The sequence below is a fragment of the Lampetra planeri genome, chromosome 12 (assembly GCF_965212315.1).
Source record: "Lampetra planeri chromosome 12, kcLamPlan1.2.h2, whole genome shotgun sequence".
Classification (NCBI taxonomy): Eukaryota; Metazoa; Chordata; class Hyperoartia; order Petromyzontiformes; family Petromyzontidae; genus Lampetra; species Lampetra planeri.
In genome coordinates this window covers 9,956,858-9,974,577 of record NC_136118.1, presented here as the reverse complement: position 1 = coordinate 9,974,577, position 17,720 = coordinate 9,956,858, and the positions used below count along the sequence as shown (strand labels likewise).

The 17,720-nt window shown below is 44.3% G+C and overlaps 1 protein-coding gene across 1 annotated transcript; it reads left to right on the top strand.

Annotated features, from left to right (window-relative positions):
* Positions 1 to 2,423: 2,423 nt before the first annotated feature.
* On the top strand, positions 2,424 to 12,995 carry LAP3 (leucine aminopeptidase 3). The gene is made up of 12 exons (XM_078599460.1): positions 2,424 to 2,694; positions 3,210 to 3,340; positions 5,711 to 5,765; positions 6,123 to 6,225; positions 6,936 to 7,095; positions 7,626 to 7,955; positions 8,591 to 8,715; positions 9,550 to 9,638; positions 9,763 to 9,865; positions 10,461 to 10,540; positions 11,693 to 11,805; positions 12,262 to 12,995. Exons 1-12 carry the CDS (start codon positions 2,560 to 2,562, stop codon positions 12,452 to 12,454), a joined length of 1,617 nt encoding a protein of 538 aa, XP_078455586.1. The 5' UTR covers positions 2,424 to 2,559; the 3' UTR covers positions 12,455 to 12,995.
* The last annotated feature ends 4,725 nt before the right edge of the window (positions 12,996 to 17,720 follow it).

Here is a 17,720-nt window from a genome sequence, read left to right as displayed (position 1 = left end):
AACTGAACTCGTCCGATGTTTGAAAATACACTGATACAATTCACTTGCATTTTACATTGGTTTTGTATGTCTTCCAATCACATTTTGAAAATAGAGCATGTGGTGTTGAACGCAAAGCACTTCAACTTGCATAAATGTTTTAAGTGTTACGGTTTTCCATTGGCAAATCATGTAACTAATAATTGATACATTGAATAACATTTGCAATAATCATTACGTTTTTTTAAAAACTATAGAATCTGGATTTATACTGGAGGAATCTGAGTTAGAAAGCTCTTCAAATAATCGCGAAAGTATAACAGGCAATAGACCGGTTACTGCCGCATGCGGCAAAGGGCTAACGTCCGATTTACGGAATGAACGAACACGTGACGTGAGTGTGACGTAACCTATGCCGCTTGTGATGTCATCACGAACGTTTTCGAGAAGGGGGCGGTGCTGATGAGAGGACGTGACACCAGTGGAACAGGACGCCTCGACATACGAACTTTGGACTTACGAAGACAGGAACAAACCTGTTCGTACGTCCAGTTGAATGTTCGGATCGAGAGTCGTAAGTTCAACCACCGCGCAATAGATGGTGGCGGTGGCATCTACATCTGCAAAACATGAAGATCTAGTAGCAGCTACGTCTACAGAACGTGAAGAACCAGTGACATCTACGTCTGCAGAACGTGAAGAACCAGTGGCATCTTCGTCAGTACAGAACGTGATGAACCGGTGGCATCTACATCTTCAGAACATGAAGAACCAGTGGCATCTACATCTGCAGAATATGAAGAACAACCAGTGGCATCTACCAATCTTAATTTTAGAACTTTCGTGACTGCAGGAATTATTATTTGGTTCTTTCGGTTAAGTCACGTCTAAAGATAAAATAATTAATTAAATAATAGAATACGACGTTTCGATTGCAACACAAGCAATCATCATCAGGTATAATGAAATAGCGACATAAAATCTAACCAGAAAACTATAGACAGACATATTAGCAGACAGATATCACCAAGATACATAGCGAGAGCAACACAGGTAACAGAGAGGGGTGATCGTCTCTGTGGGGTGGCCTTAAATAGACAGAGGGGGGGGGGGGTTAGAGAAAAAAATAGCATATCAATGAGTGGTCAACAGACGTGGTGCTGCAAGTACGATGACACGGCAAGCAAGCCTGAAAATCAGGAGAAGGACACACTAAAATTAAATAACCTAGTAAAATATCGAAATGTAATGTAATACAACACAGAGGGTCGGTCAACACACAATTAACGCATAGCCTGGTTGATGACGTATTTCAAAGATTGCTAAGTTACAATTTAAGTGTGAACATTCTAAAGAGGACACAGGCAGAGAAAACAAGTCGCCAGAGAGAGAGAAAAAAGATAAACTTCCCCGTAGAAGTGGTTCAATCTAAAATTAAGATTGAACCACTTCTACGGGGAAGTTTATCTTTTTTCTCTCTCTCTGGCGACTTGTTTTCTCTGCCTGTGTCCTCTTTAGAATGTTCACACTTAAATTCTAACTTAGCAAACTTTGAAATACGTAATCAACCAGGCTATGCGTTAATTGTGTGTTGACCGACCCTCTGTGTTGTATTACATTACATTTCGATATTTTACTAGGTTATTTAATTTTAGTGTGTCCTCCTGATTTTCAGGCTTGCTTGCCGTGTCATCGTACTTGCAGCACCACGTCTGTTGACCACTCATTGATATGCTAATTTTTTCTCTAACCCCCCTCTGTCTATTTAAGGCCACCCCACAGAGACGATCACCCCTCTCTGTTACCTGTGTTGCTCTCGCTATGTATCTTGGTGATATCTGTCTGCTAATATGTCTGTCTATAGTTTTCTGGTTAGATTTTATGTCGCTATTTCATTATACCTGATGATGATTGCTTGTGTTGCAATCGAAACGTCGTATTCTATTATTTAATTTAATTTATTATTTTATCTTTAGACGTGACTTAACCGAAAGAACCAAATAATAGTGGCATCTACGTCTACAGAACGTGAAGAACCAGTGGCATCTACATCTGCAGAACGTGAGGAACCAGTGGCAGCTACATCTGCAGAATATGAAGAACAACCAGTGGCATCTACGTCTACATGAGATTATACAACGATTAAAGCCATTCCCCGTGTTCAGTGTACACGCCGTACACCGCGTTAAGAACAAATCGACGAACGACCGTACCTCTGAAACCCAACTCGTTCGGAAATAGAGGAGTCCCTGTATCATCCGACGTCGTCGACGCGCGTGGTGACGTCGTCGACGCGCGTGGTGACGTCGTCGACGCGCGTGGTGACGTCGTCGACGCGCGTGGTGACGTCGTCGACGCGCGTGGTGACGTCGTCGACGCGCGTGGTGACGTCGTCGACGCGCGTGGTGACGTCGTCGACGCGCGTGGTGACGTCGTCGACGCGCGTGGTGACGTCGTCGACGCGCGTGGTGACGTCGTCGACGCGCGTGGTGACGTCGGCGCGCGCGCGGTGACCCACGTGGTCGCGGAGAGAGCCGGGGTCGTCACTCCACGTGGTTCTCCCCCCACCCTGCCCAGGCCATGCCGCTGCTGCTGCTGCCGCTGCTGCTGCCGCAGCTGAGATCGCTCGGCCACCGTCGCCTGCTGGGCGGCTGCGTGCAGAGGAAGCTGAGCGCGGCGTCCGCGGCGGAGGCGACGAACGACAGCGGCAAGAAGGTGAAGTGAGGCGTGCGTGCTCTTTGTGTTTTTGATGGGTCGTTATTAGACTCTGTCAGTGAGAGCAGCGTGCAGCACCCTCCCTTCCACCCACCCACCCCTGGAGAGAGTTCTCCCAGGGGAATGAGATGCGGGAAGGTCACGGACGGCACTGGGTGGAGATGGGGGAGGGGATGGTCTCGGGGGGTAAAAGACGACGCTGTGAAATCCGACAATTATGGAGGATTTTAAGCCGACATCGGGGAGTTCCTTGCATTCTACCCCCGCTAAAGATGTTTTGCTTCAAGTAATTCAAGCCTTTTAAAGAGAGAGAGAGACTGGAATAAAAACACAATTGGACGTTTCGGGCAATGACCCTTATCGCAGAGAGATAGAGCGAATAATAAGATTTTGGAGACTGCATATTTTACACCATGGGGTTAAAACCCCAAGACTTTTACGCCTTCGTCTTGATCAGGTGAGAGCCCAAGTGTCGCTTTACCACCCTGACATCAACCCCTGCCTCCTGTTGACAGCGCAAGGGTCTGGTGCTGGGCGTGTACGAGGCGGGGGAAGGCGACGCAGCGGGGCCCCTCTGCCTCTTCACCCCGGCCGGAGAAGCCTTCAGCAGCCGCGTGCCGGGCGGACTGACCCAGCTAATCCACAGGTGATGGGGGGTCGTTCCCTGTTCGATTGCCCGCTCACGACCGATATCAGCGGCGATTATCAGAACCGGTTCTCGGGCTCTCCCCTAGGTCGACTCGGCCTCAAATGAGTACCTGGGTGCGATGGCGGTCGGACGTGGTTGCTGGTCACTCCACCTCATCGTGTACCGTTCCGGTCTTCATCATAGGTGCTGCTCGCTAACAGCACTAGCCCCCCTCCCCAGTCTGTTACAGGCTGCACGGGGGATCGTTGTCGTGTTGCACTTTTAAGATATCGTTGTTGGGATTCAGGGCTTAGGGGAAGAGAGAGGCTGGTGCGGTGCCTGGCGCGCTGCGCTGTGAACCCGGCGACGCGAATTTGATTCCTGGCCACGGCTAAGAACTGGTTCGTGGCCTCTCCACCCCACATTAACCCAAACCTGTACCGAGAAATTTGGTTAAGTCCACTCTCAAAAGCCTTCGTCAACAACGCGGCGTAGGAAGAAGGCCTCTTCTTGATCCGTTTTATGGTTTGAGAATGGATGGAACAGCCCTGGGTAGCCCTTTTAGCGAGCAGCAGAGGGCAGTGCAACAACACATTGAACTATTTAACACAATTTTTGTTGCTGGGTAGTAAGTGTTATTTCGTAATTGCTTATGCCTAAAAAGTATAGTAAGTGGCTATTATTCCCCAGAAACTTTGCTTTTGTGACCAGGATAGTGATAGTTTGAAATGTACCTATTTTCAATGAGAGAACTGGCGAATTTGTGTCTTTTCGTTCACATAGTCAGAAAACAACAACATATGAATCAAACTTAACATGTATTTATACTAAAGTAATACAAAAATGACTACAAAAGATTTAGAAGTGAGTAGTTTTTCGAGATTAACGATTATATTGTAAATCACTTTCACGAATCAGCCCCCATATGTAGTCTCCCACATCATGTTCTTGTTATACTGTCCTTGGTAGCGGCGTTCAAAGTCCAGTATATCCTGGTGGAAGTGCTCGCCTTGCTCCTCCGAGTACGCTCCCATGTTCTCCTTGAATTTATCAAGATGAGCATCAAGGATATGGACTTTGAGGGACACATCCTACAGTCCATTGTGCCATAATTCTTCACCAGAGTCTCAACCAGCTCCACGTAGATTTCGACCTTGTGATTGCCCAGGAAGCCACGAACCACTGCGACAAAGCTGTCCCAAGCCGCTTACTAGTGAGCTTCTTGGGGAATTCATTGCACTCCAGGATCTTCTTTATCTGTGGTCCGACGAAGACACCGGCTTTGACCTTGGCGTCAGACAGCTTAGGGAAGAAGTCTTGAAGGTACTTGAAGACTGCCGACTCCTTATCTACAGCTCTGACAAATTGTTTCATAAGGCCCAAATTTGATGTGCAGTGGTGGCATCAGCACCTTCCGGGGGTCCACCAGTGGCTCTCACTTGACGTTGTTCCTCCCCACAGAGAACTCGGTCCGCTGTGGCCAGTCCCGCCTGTGGTAGTGCACCTTGGTGTCTAAAGCTTTTGTAGTCATTTTTGTATTACTTTAGTATAAATACATGTTAATTTTGATTCATGTTGTTTTTTTCTGACTTTATGTGAATGAAAAGACAAATTCGCCTGTTTTCGCATTGCAAATAGGTACATTTCAAAATATCACTGTCCTGGTCACAAAAGCAAAGTTTGTGGGTAAAAATAGCAATTTTCTGTACTTTTGAGGCATAAGCCATTAGGAAATAACACTTACTACCCAGGAACAAAAAAAAGTGTTACACAGTGTTATTATTGTTTAACACGTAGGCTTAGATGGTGGTGGGTTAACGACACTTTTATATTTACGTGATCTAACCAAAGACACCTTTTATTATTGATCATTATTGTTCTATGCACCCACGGCAATGGTCCCCGCTACGGAGGCGCTCATCCAGCAGTGGATTTTCAAGTCGAGCTGTACAATATAAAGTACAGTACTCAGCAAATTTTGTCGGTTCAATGCCTGCCTTCACTTCGTGGGAAATGAAGGTCTGCAAATGACCGAGTGCGCTAATCTCCAGACCCTGTCTTGTTTGTTAACACTGCAATTGAGTGGAGGAGCTTTTCAAGTGGTAGGATTTCTAAGTCGTGAGCCAGATTCGGTGGCACCTTGTGGCGCTGTGTCTCAACATTATGGCCGTGTACACGTGATGCCTACCTGCGGGGCATAGAGGAGTGAACTCATTCTTATTTTGACAACGTAAAATAAATCGATAGCACTGCAGTGTGATGTTTTCTCAGCTGAGCTGTGGGCAGAATGACATATCTCTTTCAATTCATTAACAAAACTATAATTCTAATTTGTTTACATCCACTATCATGAATTATAATTTAAAAAATCCTTGCTTCGTTCTGAAGGTCTGGACCTGCTCTGAAGAAAGGCAAAAGCAGAATATTCCATGGTCTGCATGAGGTAACATTTTGGATATTGTATTCGAAAACATCTGTTTAACAATATATGTTTGTATTCTTATATCTGCCTTTCCTGGATTTTCTGTTTGCACATAGTCACATAGTCACTTTAAGATGTTTTCTTGTTAATGTTTTTGTCTTTTTTTTGTTGCGGTTGCACCCGATTCAAGAGCCGAATGGCTCGCAGGGCTATACCTAATAAATGAAACTGAAAACTGAAAAACGATTGTACATTTAAAGTTAAATATATTCACTGTCCTAGACATACAACATTTGAGACGAGAAGACACAGCTGCAAAGTGTGCGTTGTATTCTCGCTGAACCCATCACCACCGTCTGCTGTGTTGTGCCATGATAGTTCTCCAGCGTCGTCATTGTGGGACTTGGAAAAAAATCTGCCCCGATAAACAAGTTGGAACAGTGGGATGAGCAGAAGGAAGCCATTCGTGCAGCTGCGGCAGGTAGGTCACGGCTAAGAACCGGTTCGTGGCCATGAAATATTCGTAGATGTGCAAAGCAAAGTTACGCGGAAGGTACTCGCGTATAACACGTAGGCTTTCGCGACCAGTAAATATTGTGGATTTACTCTCCAACACACCGGTGTGCTGTACTAGTAAGGAATTGGCATGTTTTGTTTTTGTGACAAACCTTACTAATTGGCTGTGTTGGGTGGCGACGGGTTTAATGACACATTTATATTTTTTCGCGATCTAACCAAAAAACCTTTATTATGGGTACTCGCGTATATAGAACTTGATGTCCGCAATTTTTTTTTAATTACCACGTTACATCACTAATTGGGGCCGTCGGTTGTCGCCCCATTTCAAGCAACATGTCTTTCACAGTGGTCATCGCTGCACTGTAAACCGGGCGAGTTCAATTTGCAGCTCTGGATAATATCAATGGCGAGTGATGTCTGAACTTGTCTCGTGAGCCCCCCCCCCCCTTCACCAATCTACACTGACCAACATGTTAAAATATGGTCACGGCAACTTCCGTGACTATCACAGCATGGGGGGGAGGCCTTCATCCAGGAGTGAATTGACAATAGGCTGTAAATTATGTAATTATTTAATTCACCTCACAGCTTGGTCTCTGAGTCACTCGAATTCAATCGAAACACCGTTTGTGTTGATTCCCTGCGTACCGATGCACTTGACTGCGGGTGCAGCTGGGTGCCGGCAGCTGCAGGAGCTGGAGGTCGCGGAGGTGGAGGTGGACCCGTGTGGAGATGCGCAGGCTGCCGCTGAAGGCTCAGTGCTCGCTCTCTTTCAATACGACGAGTTCAAAAAGAAGAAGAAAACGCGCGTCGCTGCCAAACTGCACGGACGGTGAGTGCGCGTGCTCGTACCCGACGCATGTGCCTTCTAACGCCTGCTTGCTCGTGTTTTGGCATAATTTATTATGAATGCCTCGTACAAAATATGTTAGTCATTCTTGCCCCCAAAAAAATACAGATTTGGACGTTGTTTTTGGTAAGCTTTGTGGTAAGTTTCATAGTGATTGGTTTTAGGGATTTTGTATTTTTTACAAAAATGTGAACCTTCATCGGACGGATATACAGACAGACGTAACATTTATTTGGCATAGCAATGGATGTCCAATCGGCTCACTATTTTTTGTACGTTCAACCACTCTATAGGAATAAAGAGTTACAAATAAATATATTATTTAGGAATTCATAATTTTCATGCATATTTTAAGCATTTCAGTTACCACGAGTCTACATGGCAGTGTTTTCTGTAATAATAACATGAAGGAGCTGACCTCAAGTGAAACAACTACTCTGCTCCTATACTGATGCAATGATTATTACCTGAACCATACTGATTGCCACATGCACCTGTTCTGCCATGAGCAGCGAGGGAGCAGCGGCGTGGGCCACAGGAGTGGTGTACGCGGAGGGGCAGAACTTAGCCCGTCGGCTTATGGAAGCTCCAGCCAACCACATGACACCCGCCATCTTCGGGCGCGTCATCCAGGAGCAGCTGTCCTCCCTAAGTACCGTGGAGGTGCACGCGAGGCCGCGCGCGTGGATCGAGGAGCAGCAGATGGGCGCCTTCCTGAGCGTGACGCGGGGCTCCGAGGAGCCGCCCCTGTTCCTTGAGCTGCACTACCACGGGGCCTCTGCGGGGGGTGGTGGTGCGCCATCACCCGTTGTATATGTGGGCAAGGGCGTCACGTTTGACAGGTTGGCCAAATCCTGGCAAACGCGGTGGAAGCGTGTTTCCAGAAACGTATTCCTTAAAATTTTATTGGAAACATTGTCAGGAAACTTTGTTAAGACGAAAGAGCATCGTCACATTATTTATGACTCATGGTCAGAGTCTCTCCTGATTGGCCAAAGCCAACAATATTTGTTGAAAATGATTCTCTCAGTAGAACCCAATTCTGCTGTGCTTGCGTTTTCTGGATTGCAAAATGCACGAGGAAATGTTTGTATGCAATGACATTTCAGCGTGTTTGCTGGGTCTTACAGTCGAGGTGTAAGTGTGAAAATATAATTGGATGATTTATAAGCAGGGATCCATTTATATGATGCAATTCTGCGTAAAGAGACTAAAAGTGCACCTTGATTGACTTATTTATACAACACATTGTTTCACAGGGTAAAACGTAAAAACAGAGGAATCTAAAACGCTGGATTAACATGAATTCATTTTTAAATCAAAACAGATTGTACAAATTGTGTTGGTCTTTGTCCTTCAACTGCAACATTTATTGGTATAAAGTGTTTGGCTTGACGCAGTAATTGCTTTACTTAAAGGTGGCAGGAATAATACTTGACAGTGATGCTTATTTCTTCTGCCTGTAACTTTACGACAGTGGTGGCATCTCACTGAAGCCTTCCTCCGGCATGGATGCCATGAGGGCGGACATGGGTGGTGCGGCGACCGTTTGCTCAGCCATTGCCACAGCTGCCAAACTGCAACTGCCAATTCACATAATCGGTATTAACCTCACCCTCCGCTACACGTAACTATCCATTATGCTTTGCTCTAAAGCCAAGGTTAAATGCTGCAACTTTTCTGCACATTACTTTGTTGCATTCTTCAATTATTGAGCCATGTCATGTTAAACTATTCGTCTTTGTTTCTTGGTTTTGGCAACACAGTTTCGTGTTACCAAGCCATTAGATTTAATAACGGCTGATGTCTATGATTGTTGTTCAAGTATATGTGAGAGGCCTGACCCCTGCCCTCACCCCTTGCCTGGGCAGCTCAGCCTAGGGCATCAGGCAGGGAATCTAGGCAAGAAAAGCCACTGGGTTGGCTTAAAAAAAAAATGACCAGGCATTTTATAGAAATAAATAAGGCAATAACATGAAAATGTAAGAAATGTGTTTTCTCGTGTGCTATATACATTCACAAATATTGGACCAGTATTATTTTAAAATCTTCATGCCCCTATATGCATAATTCAGCCATATTGAACCAGGTTGCCAGGAGGACCATGTGACCAAAGCCAGCCAATCAGTGCTTGTTTTGCGTGTGCAGCAACAACACCACATTTCATTTTTTGAGTTTGAATAAATTAGAAAGTTTCACAAAAATATGAATTTTTTAACTCATAGATGCCTTTTTAAAGGAGCCACACGGACATTGTTTTGGGAAGAATATTGCTCGACTTTCACTGTTTATCTTTAGAGCTACTTACAAATGTTGCTGCAAATAGAAAATAAACTGTCTCATTCATCCTTACGATGCTCAACTCTTTCATGCACCATTGTGGGTGGCGTTCCTTTCTGCTGTACCCAAGGGTTGATTGGGTTAATTGTTTGGCAGGTTTGGTGCCGCTGTGTGAGAACATGCCAAGTGGAAAGGCCACGAAACCCGGAGATGTTGTCGTGGCGAAAAATGGCAAGACCATTCAGGTCGGAGCTTTAACTTAGTCTTCTGTTGTGCAGAGTTTCAGCAGGTTGGCTGCTTATTCAATATTAGCAATTGATTGATAGTGTTGAACACGGTGCATTGGCTTTTCATTTTTTTACATTGCAGGTTGACAACACGGATGCAGAGGGACGTTTGATATTGGCGGACGCACTGTGCTACGCGGATACGTTCCAGCCACGGGCAGTGCTGGATGCGGCCACACTTACCGGTACACAGCTCACCTCTGATGCCTGGTCAACCACACCTCATGAACGTCTGTGGCCACAGAGACAGGTTTGATAAGTGTTTTTCCAATTTAGTCTTGTATATTTGGCAGTCGGGCAGTGTTGCTGAACTGCTGAGTGTTCAGGTCATTAGTTTAGAAATTAGGAGTTAGAGTGGAGCTGACTGTTCATGTTTTGCAACAGAAAATTTAAGCCATTGTAGATAAAATAAATCTTTCTTTTTATTCAGGGAAATTTCAGGGGTTGGGACAATGCATCCTCTTAATTTTATTAAATAGTTTATTATTTGTTTGATTAGTAACTAAACTTTAAGGCTGGATTGAGATTGTTCAGTTTCAGTTTTTTTTGCCGGATTTCTTGACCAATTGCTTTTTCAGTTGTCTTTTTGCTATAACATTCTCTGGGATGCTCTACATGAACAGAGTTATTTAAGAACGAATTATATTGTATTACATTTTGTATGCAAGTAGGCATATGGACACAAAGTGCGCCTAGCTTGGCACAAACACTTTGGTGACATCACCACCGCTACTCAGTGGTGAATGATGGTGGTGGCGTGCGACTTTGTTCTCTGCGCAGGAGCAATGAGCGTTGCATTAGGTTCTGCAGCAACCGGTGTCTTCACCAACTCGGACTGGCTGTGGGCACACTTGATGGAGGTAAGGATCCAGCAGCTTCATGAGTAAATACAAGCAAAGATGGGGGTCAAGGGGTGTGTGCAGGGGAAATACCACTGACGCGTGTACACCTCCCTATGGCTTCTGCTAGCTCCTACAGCTTCCAGAGTCAACGCGTGACCTCCCAAAGTCTGTGCTTGCTTGCACTATGCCCCCACCATGTGGCTTTAGGGCTTCTTCTTGGTCACCGATCTCGGGGGGTGCCACTCTGATTCCTCTCGCTAACCTGGCCTCTTCCACCCTGCTGCACACGTATCCCATCCATTGCAACCATCTCCTCTAAATTCCATCTGCAATGCTCTCTTGTTACAATATATTCATGTTTTCTAAGTTGCCTATCATTCCACGGAATTCCTCGCACCCCCCACGTGCATCTGTATTCAAAGGCTAGAGGCTTAATTTATTTTTTAAAGTGCCATTGATTGACCTCTAAAGTGAGATATTACTCTTGCTCCAATCACCTGTCTAACACTGAGGATGAATTCCCTATCAACGCAATTTTGTTCCCTGAACTTTCTTTCATATTTCAGTGTAGTAAGGTTACTGGCTCATCTACTGAAAGAGAGGTTCATAATTCCACATCTGCTATAAATACTAAATAGTATGGTTGTAACAATATATATATCCATCGACTAATATTAACTCTTAAGGTTCTTTGGAGAACGCAAAACTGAACAAATGAGACATAATACCAATATGATGATAACAATGAGACGAAATATAATTCATTCTTGAATCAAATCGAAGCCCTGATTTGCGACAATTCTTTGAATAGTAGGCGTGTAATGATCCAGCTGTTTCTGTAGCAAATGTACTATTTATGCTGTCAGTACATGCATCAAATCTTCTTTGTGAAACCATTATTTTAGATTTGTATAATTGATGTAAACGGTTCACATGACTCCTATTCTTGAATTATGACCATGAATCCATCGAATCATGATGGGGGTGAATCGAATGAATCGGCCTACTATATAGGATGGTGTTTGGCAAGTATGGTATATTTGAACCGATGGCCACATCATACCCTCTGATTTTTCATAATGCTATCTTCATTGGAGAGGTATCTTGGCAATAGCCAATGACGCCTCTCACCACCTGCTGTCTGCGTGTGATGTGGAAATGCTTTGGCAGGCGAGTGTGCAGACGGGGGACCGCGTGTGGAGGATGCCTCTCTTCCAGCACTACACCAAACAAATCGCCGATTCGCAACTCGCTGACATCAACAACGTTGGCAAGTACAGCCGGTGAGAGCTCGCACACGCGTGCATGCGCGTGTGCATGCGTGCACCCCTCTTGTGTGTTTCATGGAGTGTGGACGCCTGCTCCGCAACCGGTACTGCAGGATTTGCAGATTGAGTTGCTACGGGTTGATCTGTAATTTTCTATCTATGTGACTTTACCGAAAGACCCAAAGAGTATAAATCATTGATTTATTATTCATGATGATAGGCCAATTCCATGCTTATATCGCATTAGGATATTAAAACAAAGGAGGCAGATGATACCAGACAAAAACATTACGAGACAGTGAGGCAGAACAAACCAGACAAAAGGTAGATTATTCAATCGAATCGCTACTCAGAATCATGACATTTCATTTAAATGCTTGTTTAGGGTGAATCGCCGATATGCCTGGTTTGTACTCGATCCTCGCGTCCACATACAAGGTGCTGCCGCCGTGGGTGTTTGTGCGAGCGCAGGGCCGGTGGCGCTTGCACGGCCGCTGCCTTCCTGCGGGAGTTCGTGACGGCCAAGCACTGGGCCCACCTGGACATCGCCGGTGTGATGGATAACAAGGACGAGGTGCCGTACCTGAGCAAGGGCATGGCGGGGCGTCCCACACGCACTCTGGTGGAGCTCGCCGCCCGACTCGCCCACCACACATCCAATTGAACACCCCCCACGGGGAGAGATCCGTCCACCAAATCTGACCAGGCTGGCCCGGGTTGCCTTCGATTCTGTTAAAAAGTGGTTGCATTAAAATATTGTCGACTAATTCATACTCGCGCGCCACCGATATACTGGACCAATTGAGGGCTTTTTTTGTCAGCCCTGCTCAGAAAAATATGAATTGCTTTCAAAATGTGTGTTTGTTTATGCGACTTTATAATGGCCAATATGTGTTTGAGGTCACAGCTGGAGAAGATGTTGACTGGTGTGAATATAAGTGGATGGATTGCATTTGGGGCAGTCTGTTGAGTGTAAACGCAAATTAAATTAAGTCCCTACAATGCCGTGCCACAAACTCTAGCCACCCGAGAGTCCTGGGTGGCTATTCAAAGCTATCAAGGAGGGGGAAGTGTGGGACACTGGTAGCTGGAGATAAATGTGAGAAATTGTAGCATATTACATTCTCGTTTTCATCTGCGAGTTTGGCGAGTGTAATTTTTGTGTGCTGTTACAGAAATGACATAATAAATGTGCACTTGATTAATCCGAATTTCCTGAGTAGTAATTAAGGCAGGAAAGATGTGTGTGTGTGTGTGCTGCTTTTATGTTTGTGAGGCGGATTTATAAAACAATACACTTATTGTATATGTGATCATAACACTGCCTAAAAATGAATAGATATAAAAGGTGACATTTTGGCCAACGGCCCTTAATAGCACACGTCGATTGGTTTTGTCCCTGAAAATATTTAGTAATAATGATGAACAATAGTTTCTTGGAGCGCTTTACAGTTTATCTGGGTCTCAAACATTGGCAAGCTCGTCCCTGTGGGCACAATGTGGCACCTGGCCTGCAGTCAGACATTAGGCTGCCAGTATTTGGTTGATCATCGCTATGTGTAATTCCAATTGAGTGATAAAAACGCTAACCTCTTCTGACACAATACCCCAAACTTTGGCAACTCTTCTCCAATGCTCTCATTCTAGCCTCATGCCCTCCCGCCTGTGCTGTGGTAAAACTAATATAAAATTTTCAGACAGAAGAGCGTTGTCAGATTTTAAAATCCTTCCAGCAATATATTTCCTCTAATCGAATGAGTGCTTCTACACAAAGCTCTGAATGTCCACGTCTGAAGATCTTTTCGGCACCCTTCGCCTCGATCTTGACCTTGGACCTACTGTTGTGATTGGCTTTTATTTTGCACGTGGTGATGGGGAGGGATGGATCCCCTCGTCACACTGTCCTGTCCTGGGCCTCTTTGCTCTCCCTGCTGCCTAAGGCCCTCACCCACGGAGTTCGGGCTGCAATCCGATCTCAATGCGCGCGGGATATAAACGGAATATTTATACTGGAGGAATCCGGTGAGCTATAAACCTTTTTCAGATGTCCAGGAGCACAGAGTGGGAGCCCTTTCACAGATGTCCACAGAGCGGGAGGAGCCTTGCACGGCAGCAGTTACATAAGTCCTCGCCATGGTTTAAAAGTGTAGCTGCTCCAAAAATTTTGAAACCATCTGGCGTCTTCTATTGGTATATCCATTTTGCCATCTATGTAAAGTACTCTTTTAAACAGACCCAATTGACATCACACATTTTCAAATGTGAATGTGCTTAATTGTGTTTAAGGTAATACAGGGACTCCTCTATTTACAAAGAGGTAGGTTCCAGAGGTCTATTCGTAAGTCGATTTGTTCGTAAGCTCAACTTGACTCCTGTTGATTGCAAACCCGTTGTATGGCACTAAACACGGGGAATGGTTTTACAAGTTGTATAATCTCCTTTAGATGTAGACGCCACTGGTTCTTCATGTTCTGCAGGTGTAGTTTCCACCTCCGCTATCTATTGCGCGGCAGTTTAACTTACGACTCTGTTCGAACAGGCAACTGGACATACGGACAGGTCCGTATCTCTGAAAGATCGTAAGTCGAATGTTTGTAAGTAGAGGAGTCTCTGTACAGTATTATGAAAATAATTCTTTATTTTGGAAAAGTATGCGCAATTGGTCATTTGTAACGCGATGCTGCTGCTGTTTGCCGGGGGAGTCGCCCTTGAAAAAGATCTGTATAGCTCAATTGGCTTGACTCGGAAACTTAACTTCTAACTTACAATTATTGTGGACAGTACAAACTAAAATGATTCATTGGCTGATGCAATGATATATAAATCTACTCTTCTCTGATAACTATCACATGTAAACAATTACTGTGGAATGATTTGGGTATTTATAAATATTTAACTTCTCATTTTTGTTTGGAGAAGTGGTTAAGAGCGTCTGTGTGCAACTGTTTTGAAGTCGTATGAAGTGGTGCGTGGGGTGCGATGGGTGTGCAAAGCCACGTATGTTGGAACCAGGTGGTTTTTTAACGTTGCTTAACATAACTCCGTAAAAGTAAGAGGCAGTGTTGTTCATTTTGTCAAGAATAACCTTGCAATTTTTTGTTTTTTAAGTAGTAACAAAATATATGATCAGAACTGCAGCAAGAGGCCACGTGTTTGGGAATCATTACATTTCCAATACCTTCAAATTATTTTGCATTGGCACTAAAGGTTGCTGTTAGTGATGCATTGTACATGTCCAGCCCTTTCGTCAAACCACTGCCCATGCGAGTTTTTGGGGTTATTTAACCATAACCTTACAGCGCTGGTCAGTGCGGGCTAAAGGCAAGAAGCAAAGACGTGAGAGCATAGTACATTACAACAATGGATTTTGCTGCCCAGGCCTCTGGTGCCCTCCACATAACTGTACAGTATTGTGCATCGTGGTCACCAATCCATCATTATCCAGGGCTCGTATATGCTCCACTAATAAAAACCCAAAAGTTAATGGAATATATTTTTAATGGGAAAGCTTAACTGGTATTTATTCCCAAAACCAATCATATCTGTCTGGGAACAAAGTCAACACAGCACCATCCAGAAGTAGATAGAGCTTCGTAAAGAGTTTCATCAAGTACAATGTATACACTTGCAGGGCCATACGTGATCGCACGTGTTTTCCTAATCGCTGGTGAACCCTATCTTGATGATTGAGGTCTGGAAATCACGTGATATTTTTCCCTTGCGGTAAAACCACGAAGTAGTACAAATCGGTATCGGCAAAGAGGTTCAAAGCAATTGGGATCACATTACACTCGGCGCCCTTCTGCTGTGTATGTAGTATGCAACATTGTCCAATAGGGACGTTGCACACAACAATTCCACTTGAAGCTTCAACGGAAATAATTTGCGATGCCGATGTTCCGTTGGCAGAGATGCACAGGCACAATGGGCAAAACAAATACACGTACACAATAGGGCACATTCTGCGCCATTTATCTTTGTGCTCTGTGTGTTGAACTTCTTTCGCACCGTTCGTAGCCATCGGTGGCTAATCGCATTCTCTGCAATATTCACGTTTTTGTTTTGTTGCTGCTGCTGCTGCTCAAACGCACCACGGGCAACTGGCTAAACGGGATCATCCGTTTAACAAATCAAAATAAACCTAACACTACGTATTGTTTTCCTTTCAGGGCACAGTTATTGTAAAATGTGTTGAGCTATCACTTTAAGCGCGTGATACTGATGATTACACGCTAAACTGCCTGCTGAGTGTTGAAGGCAATGGTAAAGCAACTCAAATGTCCTCTCGTTTCTGCTCAAGAACCTGTGTTACGGGGTGAGAGGGTGGGTTTGGTTATGATGGAGGGACCTTCAGCCATAGATATTCTGCCCTTGGACAGATAAATGAGAAATTGTGAGTGTAAATATTTTTAATAGATCATTTATAAATAATCGTATTTCTGTGCTGCACCGTTGCTCGATTTTTTTCAGCAAGAGGCAAGGCCGTAGCCATTGAGTCAACATTGGGAGGGACCAAATCTTCCAGGTGGTATGGGGGTCACCCCCAGAAAAAAAATCTTAATTTTAAAACATTTCCTGCCTAAAATATTTAAAAATTCACTAACACATGGGATGGACTTTTTATTTATTTTTGACAATGCCTCATAGTGTATTGTATTACATTGTATTCTTAGGTTTTTTCGGTAAAGTCACGTAGGTAAAACATCAAAATTAATGAAAATAAAATATAACAAAAATCACGACGTTTCGGAGGCAACACAAGTCTCCGTCATCAGGTGGGACCGTCACAGCCAGATTAGCTGCATCAAGTGAGGCAATGATTCAAGATGTAATCTCTTATAAGCAAGTTGGAGGGGGGAGGAGGGGGGGGGGGGAGCTCATCAGAATGTGGTAGCCATTCTGATGAGCTCCCCCCCCCCTCTCCTCCCCCCTCCAACTTGCTGATAAGGGATTACATCTTGAATCATTGCCTCACTTGATGCAGCTAATCTGGCTGTGACGGTCCCACCTGATGACGGAGACTTGTGTTGCCTCCGAAACGTCGTGATTTTTGTTTTATTTTATTTTCATTAATTTTGATGTTTTACCTACGTGACTTTACCGAAAAAACCTAAGAATATGATTCCTTGCAGTCACGAAAGCTTCAAATCTAGAATGTATTACATTGCTTTTTTACCTTTTCTTGTTTCATTGTATGTAATGGCAGAGATTAGGGATTAATAAAGTACAACCACAATCATATTAACAGAAATCTATGCATTGTTATATGAAGACAAGTCCAGATATTGTGGCCAAGGTTTAGCAAATTGTTGTTTTTATTTACATAGCATTGCAATGATTAAAAAAATATTAATTTTTATAGCAATATATTGGGGGGGGGCATTTTGAGCATATCTGTATGTGTCCCCCCCAATGTATTATAATTACGGCCGTGGCAAGAGGTAACCCGATCGAGTTGCTGTGGTAGGTGATGTGCAGGTTTGGCGTGGTTAGGTCAGTCTTGGACAAGGTTGTGTGGTATACAGCAGTGTGTGATCGTACAGTGACATAGGGCTGGTAATATACCGAAAATGAAGTTAATGATGTATTTGACAATGCACGTATAAGGCAAGGATATGTCTGCACTTGAACTCGAGCACATGGCTTATGAAATGAGCGAATTTAAAGATATGCATGTAAAAAAACAAATATTGTTACTGTTGTGGATACCGGTTTTAAAGCGGTTCAGATTTTTGCCGAGTTCAACAAATGTTGCCGTCGACGTAATTGTAAGTCAAGATCCACGTAACCTACAACGTGTTGTTGTTATGTGGCCATACAGAGGTGTGGGGGATTCCCCATCACCCAGAATGTGTCGGTGAAGAGTGACTTTTTAACTCGGCTCGTTAAAACTAAAACCGGTAACCGCTTTGAGAACATACGTGACCCAT